The sequence below is a fragment of the Cheilinus undulatus genome, linkage group 14 (assembly GCF_018320785.1).
Source record: "Cheilinus undulatus linkage group 14, ASM1832078v1, whole genome shotgun sequence".
Lineage (NCBI taxonomy): Eukaryota > Metazoa > Chordata > Actinopteri > Labriformes > Labridae > Cheilinus > Cheilinus undulatus.
In genome coordinates, this window is record NC_054878.1 from 41,631,028 (window position 1) to 41,652,268 (window position 21,241).

Below are 21,241 nucleotides of genomic sequence, written 5' to 3' on the forward strand. Positions count from 1 at the left end.
TTCCATTTGAAGTCTGGCCTGTGGCTCCTTTCCCACATGTCTCTCCCTCACTCTCTCATTCCCATTCTTGACTCTATCCACTGTCCTCCTCTATAAATAAAGGCATAAAAAAGCCCCAAAAACATATTCTTAGAACAAGCTTTGGCCCAGAGAAAATGAAGTGTTTCTAGCTCATGTTCACATATGACGGCATCTCTGCCAGATACAGCTTTAACTTGCATTTGTGGATGGCACAGCCAACTGTGTTGACAGATAGTGATTTCTAGAAGTGTTCCTGAGCCCATGCAGTGATTCTGAGTAAAGAACAATGTCTGTTTTTAATGCAGCGCCATCTGAAAGTCCAAAGATCACAGGCATCCAATACTGACCTTCAGCTTTGTCCCTTGCACACTGAGATTTCTCCAGATTCTCTGAATCGTTTGACCAGGCCTGCCCACAGAGTTATCTGGGCCCCTGACAAACCCAGTGAATGGGTGTGTGTTAGATTAGTAGAACTGGTGCTAGCATCTTAGCTAACATTACTTCATTTTGGAGCTAAAAAGACTGTCAAGCTAATGTTGGATTCTGAAGTTCCAATTATTTTGTTAGTGCCACTTGTTTACCCCTTTTCATCACTGTTTCTCCCATTTTTGTCAATTTTGCTTCCCCATTGGAACAACTTTTTGCTTCTTTTAACCATTTTGCCACATTTACAATTTTTTTTGCTACTTTTAACCCCTTCACTACTTTAACTCCAAATTTTTCCACTTTTAACCCATTTCTGCTCATTTTTAACAACTCTCACCATTCTCCATAATTTTTGCTTTAGTTTTGCCTCGTCTTAACCTATATTTGCTGCTTTTCACTCATATTTGCCACTAACCACTTTCTGACACTTATTTCAGCCAATTTTTTGAGACTTCTAACCTATTTTACAAATTCTGTTCATTATATTTGCAATGGTGCCATCATGGCTTGGCTTAGACTTTTCTAATGGTTTAGTCAATGTGCTTATCGTCATTGTTAACATTAAAAAAAAAAGGTGAATTCTGTTTTTGAAAAATGCTTTATTGTACTACAGCATTACCCTTTGTCCATCCTCTATAAAGCTTATCCTGTTTGGGGTTCAAGATGCTGGAGCCTATCCCAGCAGCCATTGGGCGAGAGGCGGGGTACACCCTGGACTGGTCGCCAGTCAATCACAACATATAGAGACAGACAACCAGGCACGCTCACACCTATGGTCAATTTAGAGTCGCCAACTAACCTAATGAGCATGTTTTGGGTGGTGGGAGGAAGCCAGAGTACCCGGAGAGAACCCACGCATGCACGGGGAGAACATGCCAGAAAGGCCCTGATTGGGAAGCAAACCGGGAACCTGTGAGGCAACAGTGCTAACCCCTGTGTCTTAAACAAATACATAAAATTGATATTTTTGATGCATTGATGAGTGTTTTTTTAATTTAAGTTTGATTTAAAATATGGTTTTCACAGCTTTACTATACAATGGATCATGATTCTCCTGACTTCCATGGGTCCCCTATATGGCTGGGCTCCAGAAAGCTCTCCCCTTTATCCCCCCATATGGGAGGGATCATATTATGACTTCTGATAATATTATGTCCTGTAGATGGTAGGATGTTCAAAGTCGTTGCAATTTTAAGTTGGCGTAAATAATGGTGATGCTCTGTCCAGCTTTGCTTCTGAGACTCTACCTCCCTAAAAAGCTCCTTTTATACCCAGTCATGTTGCCAATTAACCTGGTTAGTTGCAAAATGCTCCTGCAGCTTTTTTTTTTTAAAATTAGTACTACTTACTTTTCCAGCCTCTTGTTGCCCTGTCCCTACTTTTTTGAGATGTGTTGCTGCCAGAAAATTCAAAATGAGCTAATATTTTCAATGAAATGGTAAAATGTCTCAGTTTCAACATTTGATATGTTGTTTTTGTTCTATTGTACATATGTGTTTATGAGCTTTTTTATCTGCATTTCACAAAGCGCCCCAACTTTTTTGGAACTGGGGTTGTAGTTTCAAGAAGCTCTCTCGTACCTTCTATTTTCACAGGATACCACTATGTTTCAAAGCTGAAATAATCCCATACTGGAATCATGAGCATTAGAATGAGTTCACTCCACTGAAATGGCCACAGTCACCAGATCTCAGTCAAACAGAGCATCTTTGAGACGGGGTGATCATCATGGATGTGCAGATGACAAATCTGCAGCAACTGTGTGATGCTATCATGTCAATATGGACAAAAATCTCTGAGGGATGTTTGCAGCAGCTTGTAGGGAAGATTTAAGTCAGTCCTCAGGAGGAAAGACCATGGTGTACCTAATAAAGTGGCCAGGAGTGTATATGCAAGCTAGTTTCTGTTTGCACTGGCAACTAATTTGCTTTTATTTTTGCAGTAAAGAGCAGCGAAAGAGGTTAGAAAGCACTTCAGGACACTTCACATCAAAACAGGGAGCCACTTCATTTAGGAACAAGTGTGTGTGTGTTAATACATGAGTGTATTTGTGAGTAACCAGGCTGCCTCCCAGTCTCTTCTGCAGCCCCTGAAATCCTGTCACAATAATAAGCCTGATCACAGAGCCGGCCTCTATCCATGGTGACATCTGCAGCACACACACTCTCTGCATTAGTGCTGCTCTATTTCAGCTCAGGCCTGCGTGTCTGAGGCACGAGGAGCTGCTCTGAAATCAGCCAATCAGCACTCCATACACTCTTGGTTCCTTTTCCTGTCCTTTCAGCTCATCCTTTATCATTGTTCAATCTTTACAGAACATGAAATCAAACACAAAAAGGTAAAGAAAACAAGGCAAGCACTGAATTTATTGTTGTAAAGTCAATATGTTTTCTTTTGTGTGTATTTAACTCCAGCCTTTTTTCACTGTGAATATATTATTCTTTACAGAAACAGTCTCACTGTTTTCTGCCTCTCCAAGATAAACCAGAGAACAATGTTTGCGTCATCTCGCACACAGAGCTGACTGGAAGCAAATTGCAGAGTCAGACTCCTGCGTCACTCTGTCTTTGTGTCTCTTTTATCCTTTTTTTACTTCTTAACTTGTTTTCTTTCTTCTATTGTTTGCTAAAAGCACAAAGAAAGCCATGATGGTAGCAAAAAGAATAAAGTTTCCACACAAAGATTTGAAAAAACCTCAAAGTAAAAGAGCACTGCAGCCAATTATCTGTGTCTTTTGGCTTGTTTTTACACATCTGAAAGTAGGGGAGACAGAGGAGGATGTTAGGAAGGTAATTGGACTGCAATTGTATGATCAGTGTGTCTCATCATGTCTACACAGAATGTGTTCAGGTGACGTAAGTCATGCAGGTTTTTAAGTGGCACTTCTACTGTCACTGCTCAGCTCTCTGTCACTGCCAAGTTTTCTTCTGGTTGACTACAGGCCGCAAAAATACGTACAAAATAAATGTATGTATTCATATCTGTATGCATTTCAGAGGCAGAACATGCATGAGTCCAAATTACTTCTCTCTGTACATGCAGTAATGCAAAAAGTGTGTTTTTAAGAAACAATGCCCAGAGTTTTGTCAAATTTGCATGTAAAACATTACGTGTTCCTAAACTGAATTCTCTTCCCCATGTTCTCATCTGAATGAATGTCATTTCCTTGTAAGCTGTAAGCTTGTGTATATCTTTCCTAATTAGCATAGTTTTATGCCCATATAAGAGCATGAGACTGCAGGGCAGTGTGCAAACACAGAAGGCACACAAGAATGAGAGGAGAGGGGCACAGGTGGCCGAGTGGTTAAGGCCCGCCCCATGTATGCGGACGGCCTGGGTTCGAATCCGGCCTGAGGCCCTTCACTGCATGTCTCTCCCCTGCTCTCGTCCCTGTTTCCAACTCTATCCACTATAGTCCTCTATCAAATAAAGGCACAAAAATGCCCAAAATAAACCTTCAAAACAAATACAATAATTTGAAGGTTCTAAGGTGGATGTGGAGCCGTTCCAAATGACACCAAAAGAGGATTTATTTGTTTTTAGCACCAGTAGTGGATATAAATATATGCTACAATTAACATTAATTGGATGAGTCATTCGTAATGTTGTAATAACAAAAGGATGCTGTCCAGATAAGTCAAAAAAGAGCATAATTGAGTCATTTTGTTCAAAGTGAGCATCATTTAATTAATAAAACTCTAAATTTTGTTCTAAATTTATATTCATAAATTGACTCCTGATCGTGAATCACCACTAGATCAACATTACGTCTCATCCTGCAGTGGGAGCAAAGGGTCACCAGGAGGTCAGTGGGTCACAGAGCTACAATGGCACCATTGACGAGGAAAAGTTAACTTTTGGAGATATTTAGCCAATGAATTTTGCATAAAACCACAGATCCTTTAAGCAAACATTAACCTTTTAACTTCCTAATGTACTCACTCAATGGAGGAAGAAATAATATATTGGACTTATACCTGAAAGGATGATAAATTAACCCCAAAAAGTAAAATAGTCCGCTGTTGACATACTATTCCTGCATGAACCTGCAGTTCTCCCGTGATCTCTTCCTGCTGATCAGGTCTGCGCACCGCGGCACTGCGCTGTAGACTCGCTTCCAGTGGGCGAGGTCGTTCGCCTATAGGTTGGACCAAACACGTGGCCCCTCGTGCGTGGCGCACTCGTCCTATGTGAAAATTGCGGGTAAGGCTTTGCCCAGCCACCCTCCTGAGGAATCTCGTTTCCGCTGCTTGAACCTGCGGTCTTATTTTTTCGGTCATCACCCAGAATTGGGTTAATGGGTTGGGATGAAGATCGACCCGTAAAGTGAGAGGTTTGCCTACCGGCTCAGCTCCCTTTTCACCACAATAGTATGGTACACTGTCTGCAGTACTGCCGATGCTGCACCAATCTGAATGTCAATCTCACAGACAATTCTACCTTCACTCATGAACAGGGCACCAAGATACTTGAACTCCTTCACTTGGGCCAAGAACACCCTCCACACCCAGAGGGAGCAATCCATCGTTTTCAAGCAGAGAATCATTACCTAAAGGCTGTCATGTGATCATAAAAGATTCAAAGAAATACCTAAGAAAGATGGCAGTTGAACATATATGTAAAGATGTAACCTCTTTATGTGTAGAGCCTTGAACATAACACATTTAATGCCTTTCATTTGAAGTTAAAAGGGGTCATGTTAGGGTGGCGAAATGAAGCACCGAAATCTGCAGTTTAATACAATAGGAATAACACATTGGTACCAGATTTGGACACTCATTCCTATCTGGAATTAGAACAAATCAGGGGAAAGAAAAGTTTGGTAAATGGCAGAACCTTCTTCTACACTGTGTCAGAGGGTTTAGGAAAATATCTCCTTAAGCCTGGTTGATGAAGGAGGCTGAATATGAGTAAATGTCATAATTCCAGTAGGTCTCAACATATTTTACACAAGGAGAGTAACCTTTAACCTGCTAGTGGTGCTCCAAGATCTCTGCTTTTATCAGTAAATATCATGAGGCAGCCTCTAACTAAATTTACAGCAATCCATTGATTACCAGCTAAGAGATTTCTCTCTGAAAGCCAAAAGTCAACCTGATTGTGGCACTAGAAATGTCTTTGAAGGGGGAAAAACCTCCAGGGATAATAAATGGCTGTACCAATTTTCACAATAATCCATCTAATGGTGTGGAGGTGTGGACTTATGCACAGCCATTGCTTAGAGAGGACAAATACTGACCCTACAATTTAATTCACATTATTAAGAAGCAGTGACACATTAAAAATATCATGATAAAAGTTCCCCATGTATCTTTATGATCAATATCAGATAAATGTAAAATGATTGCAGTGATTTTCTACCCCTGAATCCCATTTCTTTGTCACTTCTACCTGGAAATTGAATATCTTAGGGACCATATAAAACCAGGACCTGGAAGGAAGCTGCAACCCGGCCTAAACGTCCAGGACTCCCCCTTTTCTCCACCCCCCTGGAGCTGCAGACCTGACAGTGATGAATGAAACACTGCAGCTAATGTCTGGCTAGGGGATATTGGAGAGTCTCACATAGAAAAGATTGCTTCAACTGCTCTGCAATTAAATCTACAAAGTAACCTCCCCCCACCCTCTTCTCCTCCTGCGTCCCTCCTTCTCTGATTGCCTGCCTCTTCGTCTTCCTCCTGCTCCCCCCTTTTCTTATCATGCTCTTTTTACATCCCCCCTCCCCTGTCTCCCTTTTTTCCATTTATTCCCCCCTGCCTCAGTGTTCCCCCCCGCCTCTATCTGAGCCTCTCGAGCAGCTCCTCTGATTGCCATCATGGTTTTTATTACTGCCCATCATCACGGCCGCCAGCATCGTGCTTATTGTTCTGCTGCTAACAGCCTCCTGCGCTCGCCGCACAACACGCAGGGTGTCTCAAGGAAGCCGTGTACTTGTTAACATCATCAAGTTATGAATAAATTAAGAGTTTGTTAGAAAAACAGAGCGCTTCAATGGGCTGAGGACAACAATAGTCAAGGTTGTTGTGGAGGAGATGCTTTCCTCTTATGAATATGTGAAGGACTAAACTCAAGTGTTTGATAGTCTGAACAATAACTAAAGCCTCATGAAGGTTGTGGAGGCGGTAGAGGATAATGTTTAATAGAAGCATTAAGATTATTTTAAAATAGATGTTTAGCTGGTCACAGACTTTCAAAATATTCAACTATAACTCATGGATTCATGTGTATTTACACAAGTAATATGCACACAAAGTAAGTAAAAGCATGGGTCTGCTGCTCATAAGTACTTCATATCTCTGATCTGAATAAAATATCAAGAAATTATAATGAAACTAAGGGTTTTTGGAAGGGCCTGAAGTTGTCATTAGCCATTGTGGTGGCTTGTACTCCAGGTGGCCAAATGCCATGCACACTGAAGCCTATTCCTTCATCTATACTTACTCTGATGACCACCCGACAGTCACAGAGTAACTCTGATGGCCAGCCAACAGTCACAGTCACTCTGATGACCATCCAACAGTCACAGAGTCACCCTGATGGCCATCCAACAGTCAAAGAGTTAACTCTCATGACCAGCCAACAGACACAGTCACTCTGATGACCATCAGTCACAGAGTTAACTCAAATGACCATCCAACCGATCATAAAATTACTCTGATGACCATCCAACAGTCATAAAATTACTCTGATGACCATCCAACAGTCATAAAATTACTCTGATGACCATCCAACAGTCAAAGAGTTAACTCTGATGACCATCCAACAGTCACAAAATTACTCTGATGACCACCCAACAGTCACAGAGTCACTCTGATGACCACCCAACAGTCCCAGAGTCACTCTGATGACCACTCAACAGTCACAGAGTTAACTCTGATGACCACCCAACAGTCCCAGAGTCACTCTGATGACCACTCAACAGTCACAGAGTTAACTCTGATGACCATTCAACAGTCACAGAGCTAACTCTGATGACCACCCAAAAGTTACAGTCACCCTGATGACCATCCAACAGTCATAAAATTACTCTGATGACCACTCAACTGTCACAGTCACTCTGATAACCACCCAACAGTCGCAGAGTTACAGTCAGAGTGCCTCAGACTACCATTCAACAGTTAGAGTGTTAGAAATAACTCTTATTTAACAAGCACCTTAGCCATTGGTGATAAATCGATTAACAATACAAACATCTAAGGCCTTGTCCACACAGAGACCACATGATGTATTTTTCCATTTTGTTTTGAAAAAGTTGTCTGTCAACATGGGATCGTTTCAGGAAATGTCCACGTAAGCACGGTACCACTGAAAACCACTGAAAACCCTGTAGTATATATGCCAAGCCTGCAAGTGGCAATGTCAAGCTGCAAGAGAGAAGATGACAGAAAACTGCCCAAAACTTTCTCCTGGTTGCCCTCTGTGGTGGATCTAAGAACATCTGGTGTATGCTGTTCTCCTTGACCATTTTTTGTTTGCAATGGTGGTAAAGGAGCATCAGATTTTGCTGTAAAAGCCATAATAAACTCAGTAGCTTCTGCAGCATAAACGCAGCTGAGGTCTGCAGCTGAACACCATAGAGGTCTGATCCTCTAGGACTTCCTGCAGTAGTTGAGGAAATTCAACTTGCCAAAGATGATGGCAGTGCACTTCTACACTACCATCACTGAGTCCATCTTCATGCCATCGATTACTAGAGATGTGACGGTATTGTTAATGTTGTGGTATCACAGTGACAGAAGTGTCTCAATACCATGGTTGACAAATGACCATTTTAAAGAAAGGTTTTCAGGACAAATAGTGTAGTTTATTTTCATGGAGCAGAGCGTCTGAGGTTCTTTTCTGAGAGCACCGACCTCCACTTGAGGAGGGACTGAAGCACAAAAGACTGGAAATGTTGGCGGGCTGGCTTGCAAAATTACTCAAACACATAACAAAATCCATGATGAATTTTGCCAAGAAGTATATTTTAGCCAAAACTAAATGATGCAACATAGGCAATATCCTGGTGATAAAACAACTAGCTTCCCACTCTCTGCTTTTCCCCTCCTCCTTTTTCTTTGTTGATCAAAAGGTGTACCTCAGCTGTTCTGTCTCTCACACTCCCCCTTAAACGCCCGTCAAGGTTATCGGGCCACTGTGTAAACAACAAAGAGGTCCGCTGATGGGATCTCACACAAACGCATTCATTCAATGGGGGTCCCTGAGTGCGTGTCGTCGTTGTTGTAACAGCTGTGACAAAAGGTGGATGGATTGAGGCGTGTCGGTCTGAGGCCTGATAACACCACACAGTCAGTCGTTTAACAGGTGATCTGTAAATGTCTAATAAACTTCAGGGCAACAAATCTGAGGAAAGAAGACACACAGCTATTCTGAGGGATTAATATGTGAAGTATTAGTGATAAACCAGGAAAATTATCTATAATCAGAAGAGGTTATTTATAAGGTTGCAAAAACACTTGAAATTTAGCTCAGGTTTCTCCCATTTCTCTAGATCTTTGCTGAGATGGTTCTCCACTTTGATTGGAGTTCACATGTGGTAAATTGAACTGATTGGACATGATTTGGAAAGGCACACACCTCTCTATAGAAGGTTTACAGCTGACAAACCAAGCCATGAGGACAGGATTGTTCCCAAGAGCCATCCATAATTCTCAGTTGGAAGAAGTTTGGCACAACCAGGACTCTTCTTAAACTTGGTCACTCCACCAAACTGAGCAATCAGGAAGGGCCTTAGTAAGAGAGGTGACCCAGAACCTGATGATCACTCTGACTAAGCTCCAAAGGTCCCGTAGAGAGATGGGACAAAGTTGCAGATGCATCATTGCAGCTTTCCATGGATCTGGGATTTATGGCTCCAACTTGGGAGTCTGCAAAAACCAGAGTATCCGAGCTCTGCAGGCAGTTCCTTGGACCCCGTGGCTTGATTTTGCTCTGATATCCATTGTCAGCTGTGAGGCCTTCTATAGAGAGGTGTGCCTTTCAAAATCACGTCCAATCAATTTAATTTACCACAGGTGGACTCCAATCAAGGTGTAGAAACATCTCAGCTGAGAAAAAGAGAAATGGAAGGACTGGAGATAATACTGGCTTCCTTTTGTATTTGAAATTTGTATTCCGACTTGTCTTTCCGACAGGAAGTGGCAAATGGAACGTCTCCCGAGGTCGTATTTACAATGCGTGAGCTCATTCTTTCACAGAGCAACCCAACCTCAACAACACAACATGGCAGCACAGAGCATTAAGTGTAATAAAAGCTGTGATTTTGACCAGTTCTCAGAACCTCTTACTGTTTCTCAGTGCATTTTTAGAAATTGTAGACACAGCATTACCTTATGTTTTCCTGTATAGTGTGTAGAAACAGTCTTGTAATGCATAAGATACTGTGCAATGTGTTGTTTTAATGGCTCATCAGCGAGAAACTGGTCAATGTTGCTAAAAACAGTGACTGGCTAACGTAAGAATGGCTTTAACACGGGCATCCATCTTTTTTTCGACTCGTCAGCATTGTGACAAAAGTAAACAACTGGGAAAACCGGGTTTTCAGACAGATGCAACATCGTCACTGATACAACCTACGACTTTACCACTACTAAAGGAATGCTGGGTAAATTTCAATTGTTGCAAAGGGCCTGAATACTTATGTCAATGTGATATTTTAGTTTTTTATTTTTATTAATTTGCAAAAATATCTAAAATTCTGTTTTCACTTTGTCACGATGGGGTACTGAATGTAGATTAATGAGAATAAAAATGAATTTAAAAGTCTGTAGCACCAGGCTATAACATAATAACATCTGAAGAAGTGAAGGGGGTCTGAATACTTTCTGAATGCACTGTATGCTTTGATACAGACTGTGAGAACAGCCTGTCCTTTCAGTGTGGTTTTTTGCACATAACCAGAATGAGAGAATGAAGGTTTAGGAACCCTTAGCAAATTGAGTTTTTCCACGGTATTCTAATATTTTAGATGCCGTGTTTTTTATTTTTGTGAGCTGTAGACCATAACCATGATTTTAAAAAACTGTATCTAGCTCTGATACATATTAAGATGTCTTAATTTATTTATTACAAATAACTGACTTTGAAGGTGACATCATTCCTCTTTTTTACACAGTCCATGTGGTCTTAATGAACTTTTGTATCATGCTTTGGTCAAAGTATTATTTGGATCAAGTACCAGGGGAGGTTTTCCACCTGAAGCGTGCTGGCATGAGTAAAGCTGCACGCTTTCATGGTAGCTTATGAGCATGCCACTTTGAGAAACATGGTTTCCAGAGCCAAGAGAGCAGTCCAGCTAATATGTTTATGTTTCCCCTTCCAAAACACGCCAATGTCGCCATGTGGACCACATGAACAAACATAACAAATCATTACTTTGTATGTAGACCAAAAGCTAATGTCGCTAACCTGACCATCCAAAGTTTGTATGCAGACGAGCTGCTAAAGCTGCTGAAGTCGTTAGCTTGTACCTCACTTGCAAAGAGCACAAAACATGCTGACTTTTGAGAATATTTACTTATTGATATATTTCTCATGATCAGTTGTTACTGACCTGTCTTTCAGGAGGAGTTTGGCGGCTAGTCCTGCTTTGCACTGCTCAGATCAATGAGTAGCAGCTGGGTGTAAGAAAATGTTTTTCTAAACTATAGACAGGACTTTTCAATTAAAAATAAAGTTCAGCCATTTCCCTCTTGGGTCCTCTAAAGCTGGAGTGCCAGGTAAAGAAACATTTTGGTCTTTGCCAGGTAAAGACATATTTTGGTCCCTGCCAACAAGAAAGCAGCTTCTGTGCCTGATAATCAAACTCACTGTGCGAGGAGATATTGAATAGATCACGAGATTTCATGTTTTCAGACATAAGCAAACCACAAACAAGAGACTAGTCTGGTTTATTATTTTACTCTTTGTGGGTTTGTAGATACCTCAGATGTCTAAATATGCGTGCAAAACTACTGAAACAGTAGCTTTTTCATAATAGGACCCCTTAAACCTTGGTTTACATGTCTTTAATCTACCACAACAGTATTTATTGGGGGTCACAGTTTATTCCTACTTTTCTTTTGCTGCCAAAAATTTAGTTTGTCCACTTTGAAATATCAGTAAAGTTACTTTAAATTTAGCAGAACAGATTTAAAATAGTAAGTTATTTAAGCTTTAACTGAGCTGCTGTTTTCTAAGTGTGGTGTTGAAAAAATGATTTTTTAAAAAATAAACTTGATATCATATTGGCACAATATCACTCCTTATATTTATATCAACATCAAAACATGCCTGGAAGTATTCCCTGTAAAAATTGGATGTTTACCACAGAAAGCAGCATTAATGATGATTTACAGCCACCACAACACCTGCTGATTACCAGACCAGCTGCTGAATGCCTGATCACATCTGCACTTGGCTGTGAGGAGGATGACAGCAACCTCTTCATTAAAGGGTGGAGGAAAATGTCAACCTGGAGCTGAAATGTCAACAGAATTTCTGAATTATAATCAATGAGATCAGATAAAATATGACTGTAGAAGCTAAAATATATTACCTATTACGCCAGAATCAGCTTTACTGATCTGGTTGACGTAGAACTTATTTGCCTCCAGTTTTATAGAAAAAGTAATCACCCCTGAACCTAACACATGGCTGTGCATGGTTGCAACAACTGCAAGCAAGCATTTATGATAACTGGGAATGAGTCTTTGCATCACTGTGGATGAATTTTGGCCAACTCTTCTTTGCAGAGTTGTTTTTATTCAGCCACATTGGAGGGTTTAAATGCCTGTTAAAGGTCATGCCACAGCATCTCAATCAGATTTAGTCCAGACTTTGACTAGGCCACTCCAAAACCCTTGCTGGTGTGTTTTGGATAATTGTCCTGCTGCATAACCCAACTGATCTTGAGGTCATGAACTCATGGCAGAACATTCTCCTTCAGGATTTTCTGGTTGAGAGCAGAATTCATGGTTCCATCATTTACACCAAGTGGTCCAGGTCCTGAAGCAGCAAAGCAGCCCCAGACCATCACAGTACCACCACCATGTTTGACTGATATGATGTTCTTTGATGACATGCTGTGTTAGTTTTACTCCAGATGTAATGGGACACAAACCTTCCAAAATGATTCTCTGGTCAGTACTCAGAATATTTTCCCAAAAGTCTTGGGGATCATCAGGCCAGTTTTGGCAAATCTGTGACAAGCCTTTGTGTTCTTTCTGGTCAGCAGTGGTTTTGGGCTTGGAACTCTCCCATGATGCCATTTTTGCCCAGTCTCTTTCTTGTTGGTGAATTATGAACTCTGACCTTAACTGAGTCAAGTGAGGCCTGCAGGTCTTTAGATGTTGTTCTGGGATTTTTCGTGATCTCCTGGATAAGCCATCGATGCGCTCTTGGAGTAATTTTTGTAGGCCGGCCACTCCCGGGAAATTTCAGGACTATTCCAAGTTTTCTCCATTTGTGGATAATGGCGCTCTAACCCCCCCAGACTGAGAGATGTCAGTAACTTTGTTTCTCCCCTGTTTGTGAATTTCTTTAGCTGGCACCATGATGTGTTGCTTTTTTAGATCTTTTAGCTTACTTTACTTTGTCAGACAGGTTCTATTTAAGGGATTTCTTGATTCAACAGGTCTGACAGTTATCAGGCCTCGTCAAAGCAAGTCGAACTGATCTCAGCTTTCAAAAAAGTAGTTTATTACAGTTAGTTCATAATCTAACAAGGGCAGTGTAATAGTAATGGTAGCAGTCATTTTTCCACATAGGGCCAGGTAGGTTTGGATGGCTTTTTCTCTTAGTAAAAGAAATAATCATTTCAGAACTGCACTTTGTATTTCCTTTGTCAGATATGAAAATTTGTTTGCTGATCTGCAACATTTAAGTGTGACAAATATGCAAAATTCAGGAGGGTGGCAAATACTTTTACAGCACTGTAAACAACAGTGAGCCAATAGCACCAATAGCATCTTGTAGGAGAGCACGGTTTAGCACTATTTTGATTTCAAAAATGGGGATAAAGTTGTACATAGACTATGTCGGGTTATATTTGCATTTTACTAAAGAACTGAGTGACGCGGCTTAGCACAAGAATGTGGGCAAGAGGAGCCAAGGCTGGCAGTGTTAGCACGGCTAATGTTAGCCTCATTCTGCAAAGGACAAAGTGACTAACAGGATCATACATTTGCATTTAATGTGATGTAAAACTACTCGTGTAGAATACACCACTATGCTTCTACATCATGTAACTGCACTGCATGTTAAACCACACCACATCACAACACAGCTGATTGCATTTTTGACCTTGAATTTAAGACTGTCAACTAGAAACGGCTGCAAAAAGCTGCTTTTCAGTCTGATTAGAAGTCATAACTTGGAGGGAATCTAAATTGAAAAGGCTGGAAAGATACTCTCTGCCAATCAGTCATGTGCAACAAATAAAAGCCCCACATTTACTGAGTGGACCTTGAAGAGTTGTCAGCCGCTGATTTAAAGGTTGAGAATCATCCACACAAGTATCTATCATCCCATCTCTGAATCTTTTATACAAAAGCCTCAAATTCAATGTCAACATGCTCACCTTTGTAAAGACAAGAGGTCAAACAGTCCGCTTCTTCAGTGTTTGCTAACATCCTCTAGCCCAGCTTGGCCTGTTTCAGACCCTCGTGGTCAGCTTCCAGACAAAACAACTCATCATGTAAACAAAAATATCAGATAACTCTTCAGTTTTACTTGAATGTTCAGATTTTTCACCAAAAATTTTCCAAAACTATCCCAGAATAATCCAAGTGATCTACGCAAGCTATTCAAACACAAACCTTGCTTGGCGCCCGCTTGGCCTTCGTCTCGACTTCTAGTAGACCCCTTGTAAAACATTCATCTTTGTCCGGTTCTGAGTCGTTGCTTCACTCTGCCAAGAAATACCATTTCATGTCGTCAAAATCGCAGGTCAACTTATCCCGCAAATGTGGTCGAGTTTGTCTCTGAAATCCTGGCAAGGTCCAATATCTCCAACACAAATGTCGCACAGGAAGAGAAAATCGCTTGTTTTGTTTATAGCTCTTTCAGACGCTGAGTTTCAGCCGTTTAAAGAACTTTTTCCCTCTGTTGTTTTTCAAATCCGAGGCAGAGCCTGTCCCAGTCCACCACCTCCTCCACCACCACCACCACCACCACGCCTGGACGTTTCTTGATTTCCTCTGGCGCTGCAGCCCCTGAGCCAGACAGACAAAGGAGGGGAAGCCCTGCCAAGTCTCTCCACTGCAGGCATGGCTTTTCCTTCCCTCTCTGCTCCCTCGCTCTTTCTTCGTCTCTCTCGATTGTGGGCAGCGTTCCACGAGAAGCCTTGGCGATGCTCCAGGGTGTCTGCCACTCCGTCTGAACCCCTCCATCCATCAGTCTATCTTTCCCAGTCGTCTTTCTGCGGTGGACCCACGCCCTCCTAACCCCTCCACTCCCACATCCTCCTCACCGTGCCCAAAATACAAACACACTTTTATCAAATCGATCGAATTGAATCAAAAAGACTGATATTGAATCGCCCATCTCTGCAAGAATGAACCCAAGCATTAAAGTCAATACATCCCCACACAACCTTTACTGCTTCTGACTGTCATGTTTCTCTGTTTAATGTTTAAGGGGTAGTGGGTGAGTGAGTGTGTCTTGTGTCTTTTGTTCGGTGCCAGTGCAGATCTATTCATCATGTGCCAAGACTCAGCGCCCTCACTTGTACTGGAGAGGGGGCAGGCTGGTGCCAACTGCCCCAACTGCCAACTTAGTACTGTTTAAACACAGAAAAGACTTTGTGACTCACAAACTCACTTTTGTTAACATGTTAGAGTTACAAGCATTATGATGAACTCATAAAATCAGCAGACTTGTGTTTTATTATGATGTGCAGATGCCAATCTCTGATATGTTTTCAATTTTCCTTATAAACACCTCTAAATCAGTGTTCACCAACCATTTTTCATTCCCCTACACGTGCCTAAGAAAAGCGGAGCTCCCCCAGGGCCCAAGAGAGAAGAAGAAGTGACACACTGTGGCCAAAAATCAGCATAGATTTTAATTGTTTCACTGATAAAATCCTGAAAAAAGGCTGATGCATGCTTTTCTAATCAAAAGACATTTGTATAAACTACTTAAGAACTACTTTATCATGGTTTTAGTCAATATTTGCAGATCTAATTTTGGCAGCCTCAGAGCAGACAAAGCCTTGCATCCCCCTAAAATCTTTGGCGCCCCCACCCTAGGGGGTCCTGGACCCCAGGTTGGAAACTGATGCTCTTAAATAACAGTCAAGATATTAGAGTTGTTGAGATACTTCAGTATGGTGGAAAACCTGGTATCGATACCTGCTTCAATACCACAGCTACAAAAATAGAAGTCCCAGGCTCCCATTATTAAGCAATTAATTAATTTCAGTTACCAAAAACTCAAAAACTGCAAGTAGGGTTCTGCTGTGTCCTGTATTTTGACCCTTTTTTTTATCCTTTGTACAGCCTACTCCTTCAAGCCTTCAATATATCCTTTGATAACTATACAATTGCAAAACAAATAGGGTTTTTTTTTTTTAAAACCCAGTGGCAATAATAACAACCAATAAAATAAGTAACAAAAAGAAAAATTATAATAATAAAAATAAAGTCCAAAAAAAGTGGGGATGCAAATCAGCAATCAAAAATGATATTAAGTGACAAAGAGAGAGATCTAATGTGTACATTGGTATTTAACCCAAAACCATAACAACATAAAGAGTAAGATACAAGACTAAATAGACCCATTGAATGATAAAGTTAGTGTCTGTTGTTGTATGTTTGAAGCTGAAATGGCCCAAAATACATATAAATGAGTCCTTCCATTCTAATTGTGATGGACCACCACGCAATACAAAAGGCAGGCATACATAAACAGAAATAAGAAGAGCAGATATACCAGTTCGCCCGCCACCCCCCACCCATACAAAAAAAAGAGATAAAATAAATTCCCACAACCAAAATTGGCTCGCTATAGCAGAAAAAAAAAGAAAACACCTAAATGAGAAGGGGGATACTGAACACTACATAACTTAGTCCAGCAAAATCATTAAATTTGTAAAGTAAGAGAGAAAAGTTTGCCATTTTGACAAAGCTTACAGCCCACTCCATTTGGATCTGCTCTAGTGGATCTGCTGCAGCTCTGTAGTCTCCTTATGCATGTGCAGATACAACACAAACTTCACATAATGTAAATGAATAAAATGTACTACACCTAAAATCTTCAGTTTACTTAAAACGTGGCAGTGATGGTGTCTGATTTTTTTCAGTATACAGGATTTTTAAAGCCTGATTGTAGAGACACTCTGTGGATTTGACAAGGCAGTTTAACCAGATGGGAAAATGTCATGGAATTTACAAACATAAATGCACAATTGATGGGCAAGCCGTTCTTTATCATCTTGAAGCAAAGGAATTAGCCTTAATGGTTTGGCAAATCTTTTTGACATGGCTTTTGATACTCACAGGCTAAAATAACCCCCAGATATTTTATCTTTGATACTTGTTCAATACATTTACCTTTGATTTGACCATTAAGTAACTCTGAAAAAGAAACATCTGGCCAGGCTGCTATTTTTGTGTGTTTTCAGTTAGCTGATGTGCAACATCACCATAGTTTTTACCAGATGCAAGGATAACTGTGACATTAGGGTACATCTGAAAACAATTCAACAATAAACAAACATGAAAAGGATAGGCCCCAGGAGAGTACCTTGAGGAACTCTTTTTTACATTAAAAAAAAAGCAGACTTCCTGTTATTGATCAAAATACACTGTTGACAACCTCATAAATATGGGTCAAACCATGATATGATTGAAGGGCTGTCGGTCTCCACTCCCCCAAATAATTATTGGCTGACTGTTTAACCCTTGAAGTGGCTAGTAGGCTACTGAATCAACTACATATTTGCAAAAGAACTAGATTGGTTATTCATCTTTATGGGTGGTTAGCTTCTTAAAGTGAAAGTGATGTTATTAGACGCCTCAACAGAGAGAAAAGAAAGAAGTAATTCTTTTAAATTTAACAAAAGTATCAAGATAATGTAGACTGCCAAGAAATGGCACGTTTGGTTGTGTTGGTGTACATTTCTAAACGCCATTTACAACAACGCATGCGCGGAGGAAGCTCATCCGTGTTGATAGCAGGTTGATATCAACAGCAGGTGCTAACAGCTGCTCAAGAGTTCTTTAAGGCTTATTTACGATTATTTTACTGAATATACTCCTGTCATGTACGTGAAGCATTTTCCGCTAACATTAAGAGATAATCCTGACCACAAAATAAACAAATAAACAACTCATATCTGCTCCCTAACTGACTTTATTTCGTCATAAAGTTACATCACTATGCTGCGGAAGCTAGCGCGAACATGCTAGCCGAGCTAAGTCAGTCTTACCAGAGACTTTCATGCTGCTGTCAGTCCGACCGGGTAGAGCTGTCTCAGGAGTCGGCATCTGAGTTTTCGAGGCCATATCTCCCATCCTATTATTGACAAAATGACGCCAAACCAGACGGATCCTGGAGGAGGAGACCATTGACTCCACAGCAGCACTGACACTCCTACTGCACACTGAAGGCTAGCTGAGTTAGCTAGGCTACGTAACAGAGAGCTTACCTAACAGGCTTGTGTAAGGTGGAGGTGGACACGTTACCCAACTCTGACCATAAATAAAACGGACTGCATTAATATATGTGTTCTATAACCAGCCAAATACAGTATTTTTCATTTCCCAAACCAATAACTTATACACTTCTCCTTGTTAAATTAACTCAAACCATCTTAAAATACATGATTAATTTTGTTTTTACCCTTTTACTGGTTCTTTCTGTCGATTAATTCACACCATATGTGTGCCGAATTTGCCATAAGACCTCATTTAATCTTTAAATAGATACACGTTTACACTTAAGATACTTATTTTCAACAATACTTAATATAAGGCTAATATATTAACATTTTAAATGAAGTTTGGTTCAGTTTCAAAAAAGTCAACATCAGGCAACATAATCTACAAACTGTATTACATAAAAGGAAGGCAAGATAAGGCAGCCTTAATAAAGAGTTCTATTCATATACAATACAGTTCAAAATTATTTTACCTTAAAATATATAATAATTAGAGTAATATAAGAACAACTTATAGAAATTGAAATTTAATTATATAAAATATTTAAGCTAAAGAAAATTACAAAAATACATGAAGTACATATAAGAAAAAACAAAACATATACAACTGCCCCTACTACTGTGATAGAAAAACAGCCATTACACAAAATATTTTCAGTGAGAAAGAATCAGGGTTGGCAAAATTTGGGCAAATTGTGTGAATGCTCTTATTATAAAAAAAAAAGCTACTTTGTATATTGTATATTTTATACTGTATGATGGTTAGAATGTTGTCTTTAGACTATTTCTGTTTAGCTTTCTCTGTACGCTTCCTATTTTCGTCTTGATGGAAAATAAATCTTCTCCCAAGACTTAGTTCTCTTGCAGGCTAATTAAGATTGTTCTCCAGCATTTTCCTAGATTTTTCTGCATTCATTTTACCCTCTACCTTTACAAGCCTTCTAGGGCCAGCTGTCGAGAAGCATTCCCACAGCATGATGCTGCCACCACTGTGCACAGTATCTTGTCTGATGCCAAAAAATGCATCCTTTTGGCCCCATCAGACCGAAGAACTTTCTCCCAACATTTGTTGTATGCCATCTCATCTGCTGAAGCTTGTAACTCCTTAGTAGTCAGCGATGTCTTGGTAGCCTCCTTCACTAGTCTCCTTTTTGCACGGTCACTCAGTTTGTGAGGACGGCCTGTTCTAGGCAGGTTTACATGTGTAAACTGAACTCCAGGGGATGTTCAGTGCCTTTGAAATGTTTTTGTATCCATTCCCTGACTACACTTTTCTACAACCTTTTACTTGGAGTGTTCTTTTGCCTTCATGGTGTAATGGAAGCCAAGAATACTGAGTAACCAGTGATGACCAGTGACCATGATTGATTTGCATAATCAGTAATAGGATAAAACATCAAAGGGGTGAACACTTTTTACAGGCGCTGTATACAAAGGAAGCTATTTTGCCAAGGTTCTCCTTTGAACTGAATTTTAAGTATTTATTTCTAGAATCTGTGCTCCCATTAATTGACCTTATTCACATAATTTAATTCGGCACATAATGAAGCATAACCTTATCACTGCATCAAGATAGCTGCTCATTTATTTTGAAGGTGACTGGGTTCAGTCTGTAGTTTTTTTTGTTTGAGATTAATTAAAGCCATCAAAATAACTAAAAAGGTAATGAAATAAAGTAAATGTGCTGAGAAAGGTGGGATAACACAACTATGTGCTGTCATTTCCTAACATGGGATTTTGTAAATATGTCTGAGGCAATCACAGCTGACTTCCTCTTAAAACCTGCACATTTTTTGGTCATATCTACTTCATCTTTGAGACAAAACCTAGGTCACACAACTAGTTTGGTAACATACTGGTTATCCTATTTTAAAGTGCTAAAAATTACGGGTAAATTTAGACGTAGAGACGAAGCTTTCATTAAGGAAATGTGTATGCATTTAAGTTTTTACTTGCAGATAAAAAATAGTCTTGTCAAGTCCCATTAGACTCAGTTATCCCCTGCATTTACATTTGTAGCTAAAAAATGTGGTTATCATGTAATTAACCCTAGACAGGCTTGCAAATATAAAAAAATAAAGAAAAAAATAAGCCATCCACAGAGTAAATACATCAAGATAGGTAGAAAGGTCTGTTGAAATAACCAGGTTGTATTGTTCAGCCTCCAACCAATTAAGCTGGTTAAAGAAAATGAGGCTTCATGAGACTGAAGCTCCTGGTTATTTCATGGTTTGTGGCAGTAATGGTGCTGTCAAATGAGCGCAAAACAGCCCCCATCAATCTACTGGTTCCCAGTACGACGGGCTGAGGTGGGGGGATGGAGGGGCACAGATGACAAGCCATATGGAAGAACCCGGGAGGAACGCTGCTCATGTTGGAGAAAATATTAATTTCAGCGTGTGATTGTGCCTGTATGAAGGTGAGAATCATTAATAATTCAGGAGGTTTGTGCACAATTAAACATTCCTACAAATAGGGGAGGAGGTGGAGAGATGGAGAACATCCATGCAGATTCATGTCTGCTTTCTGCAAATTGTTTTGTGGCATTAAAGTTTAATTGTTTGGTAGCTTTTGGTTGTGAAAACATATTAAATGAAAATGTTTATTATCACAAAAATGACACACAATAACAGCGGACATGGAAATCCACAGGAACTAAAATCTTCCAAATATTTTTCCATGTTGTCAAGGGCCCACATCAGCCTTGTATGAACACAAATGTGGTTAGACTGGATTAGGTGGTTTTACTTCTACTTTATTCCACTATGCAACAATAAGGGTTCATTTGGAGGTGGTGACTGATTAGATATGGGTTCAGTTCAGTTCAGAAAACGCACAGAGAAATAAAAATGTCTTAAAGTTAACGTGGATAACAGAAATAGCCTATTGAAAGATTTTATGGGCTACTTTCATGAAAAAAATGAAACAAGATTATATGAGTGGTGGAATTTGGCTTTAAACTGATTATTTTGTTGTTTTAACAGGGCTATGTTTTTGGAAAAAAAGGCTGTTTAGCTTCTCAACCTAGCCTTAGCCTTATCTTAGCAGCCTTACTAGGGAAGTAATTTAGGGGGTTCCTTATTGCATACTTCCCTTAGTTTACTTTACCACAGTAGGGTTTACTTTGATGTAATACACAGCACTAATCTTGTA

General features: G+C 40.1%; 1 protein-coding gene across 2 annotated transcripts in view; it reads right to left on the reverse strand.

Moving 5' to 3' along the window:
• msra (methionine sulfoxide reductase A) overlaps positions 1 to 18,064 on the reverse strand; it is a 54,717-nt gene extending 36,653 nt beyond the window's left edge. The window contains exon 1 of one of the 2 annotated variants that reach the window (XM_041805979.1): positions 17,858 to 18,064. In XM_041805979.1, the coding sequence (XP_041661913.1) occupies positions 17,858 to 17,996 (139 nt within the window). In that variant the 5' untranslated portion in view covers positions 17,997 to 18,064. Of the gene's footprint in view, positions 1 to 14,243; positions 14,555 to 17,857 lie in introns of those variants that run through there. The other variant, XM_041805980.1, reaches the window with a different exon arrangement.
• Between the last annotated feature and the right edge of the window lie 3,177 nt (positions 18,065 to 21,241).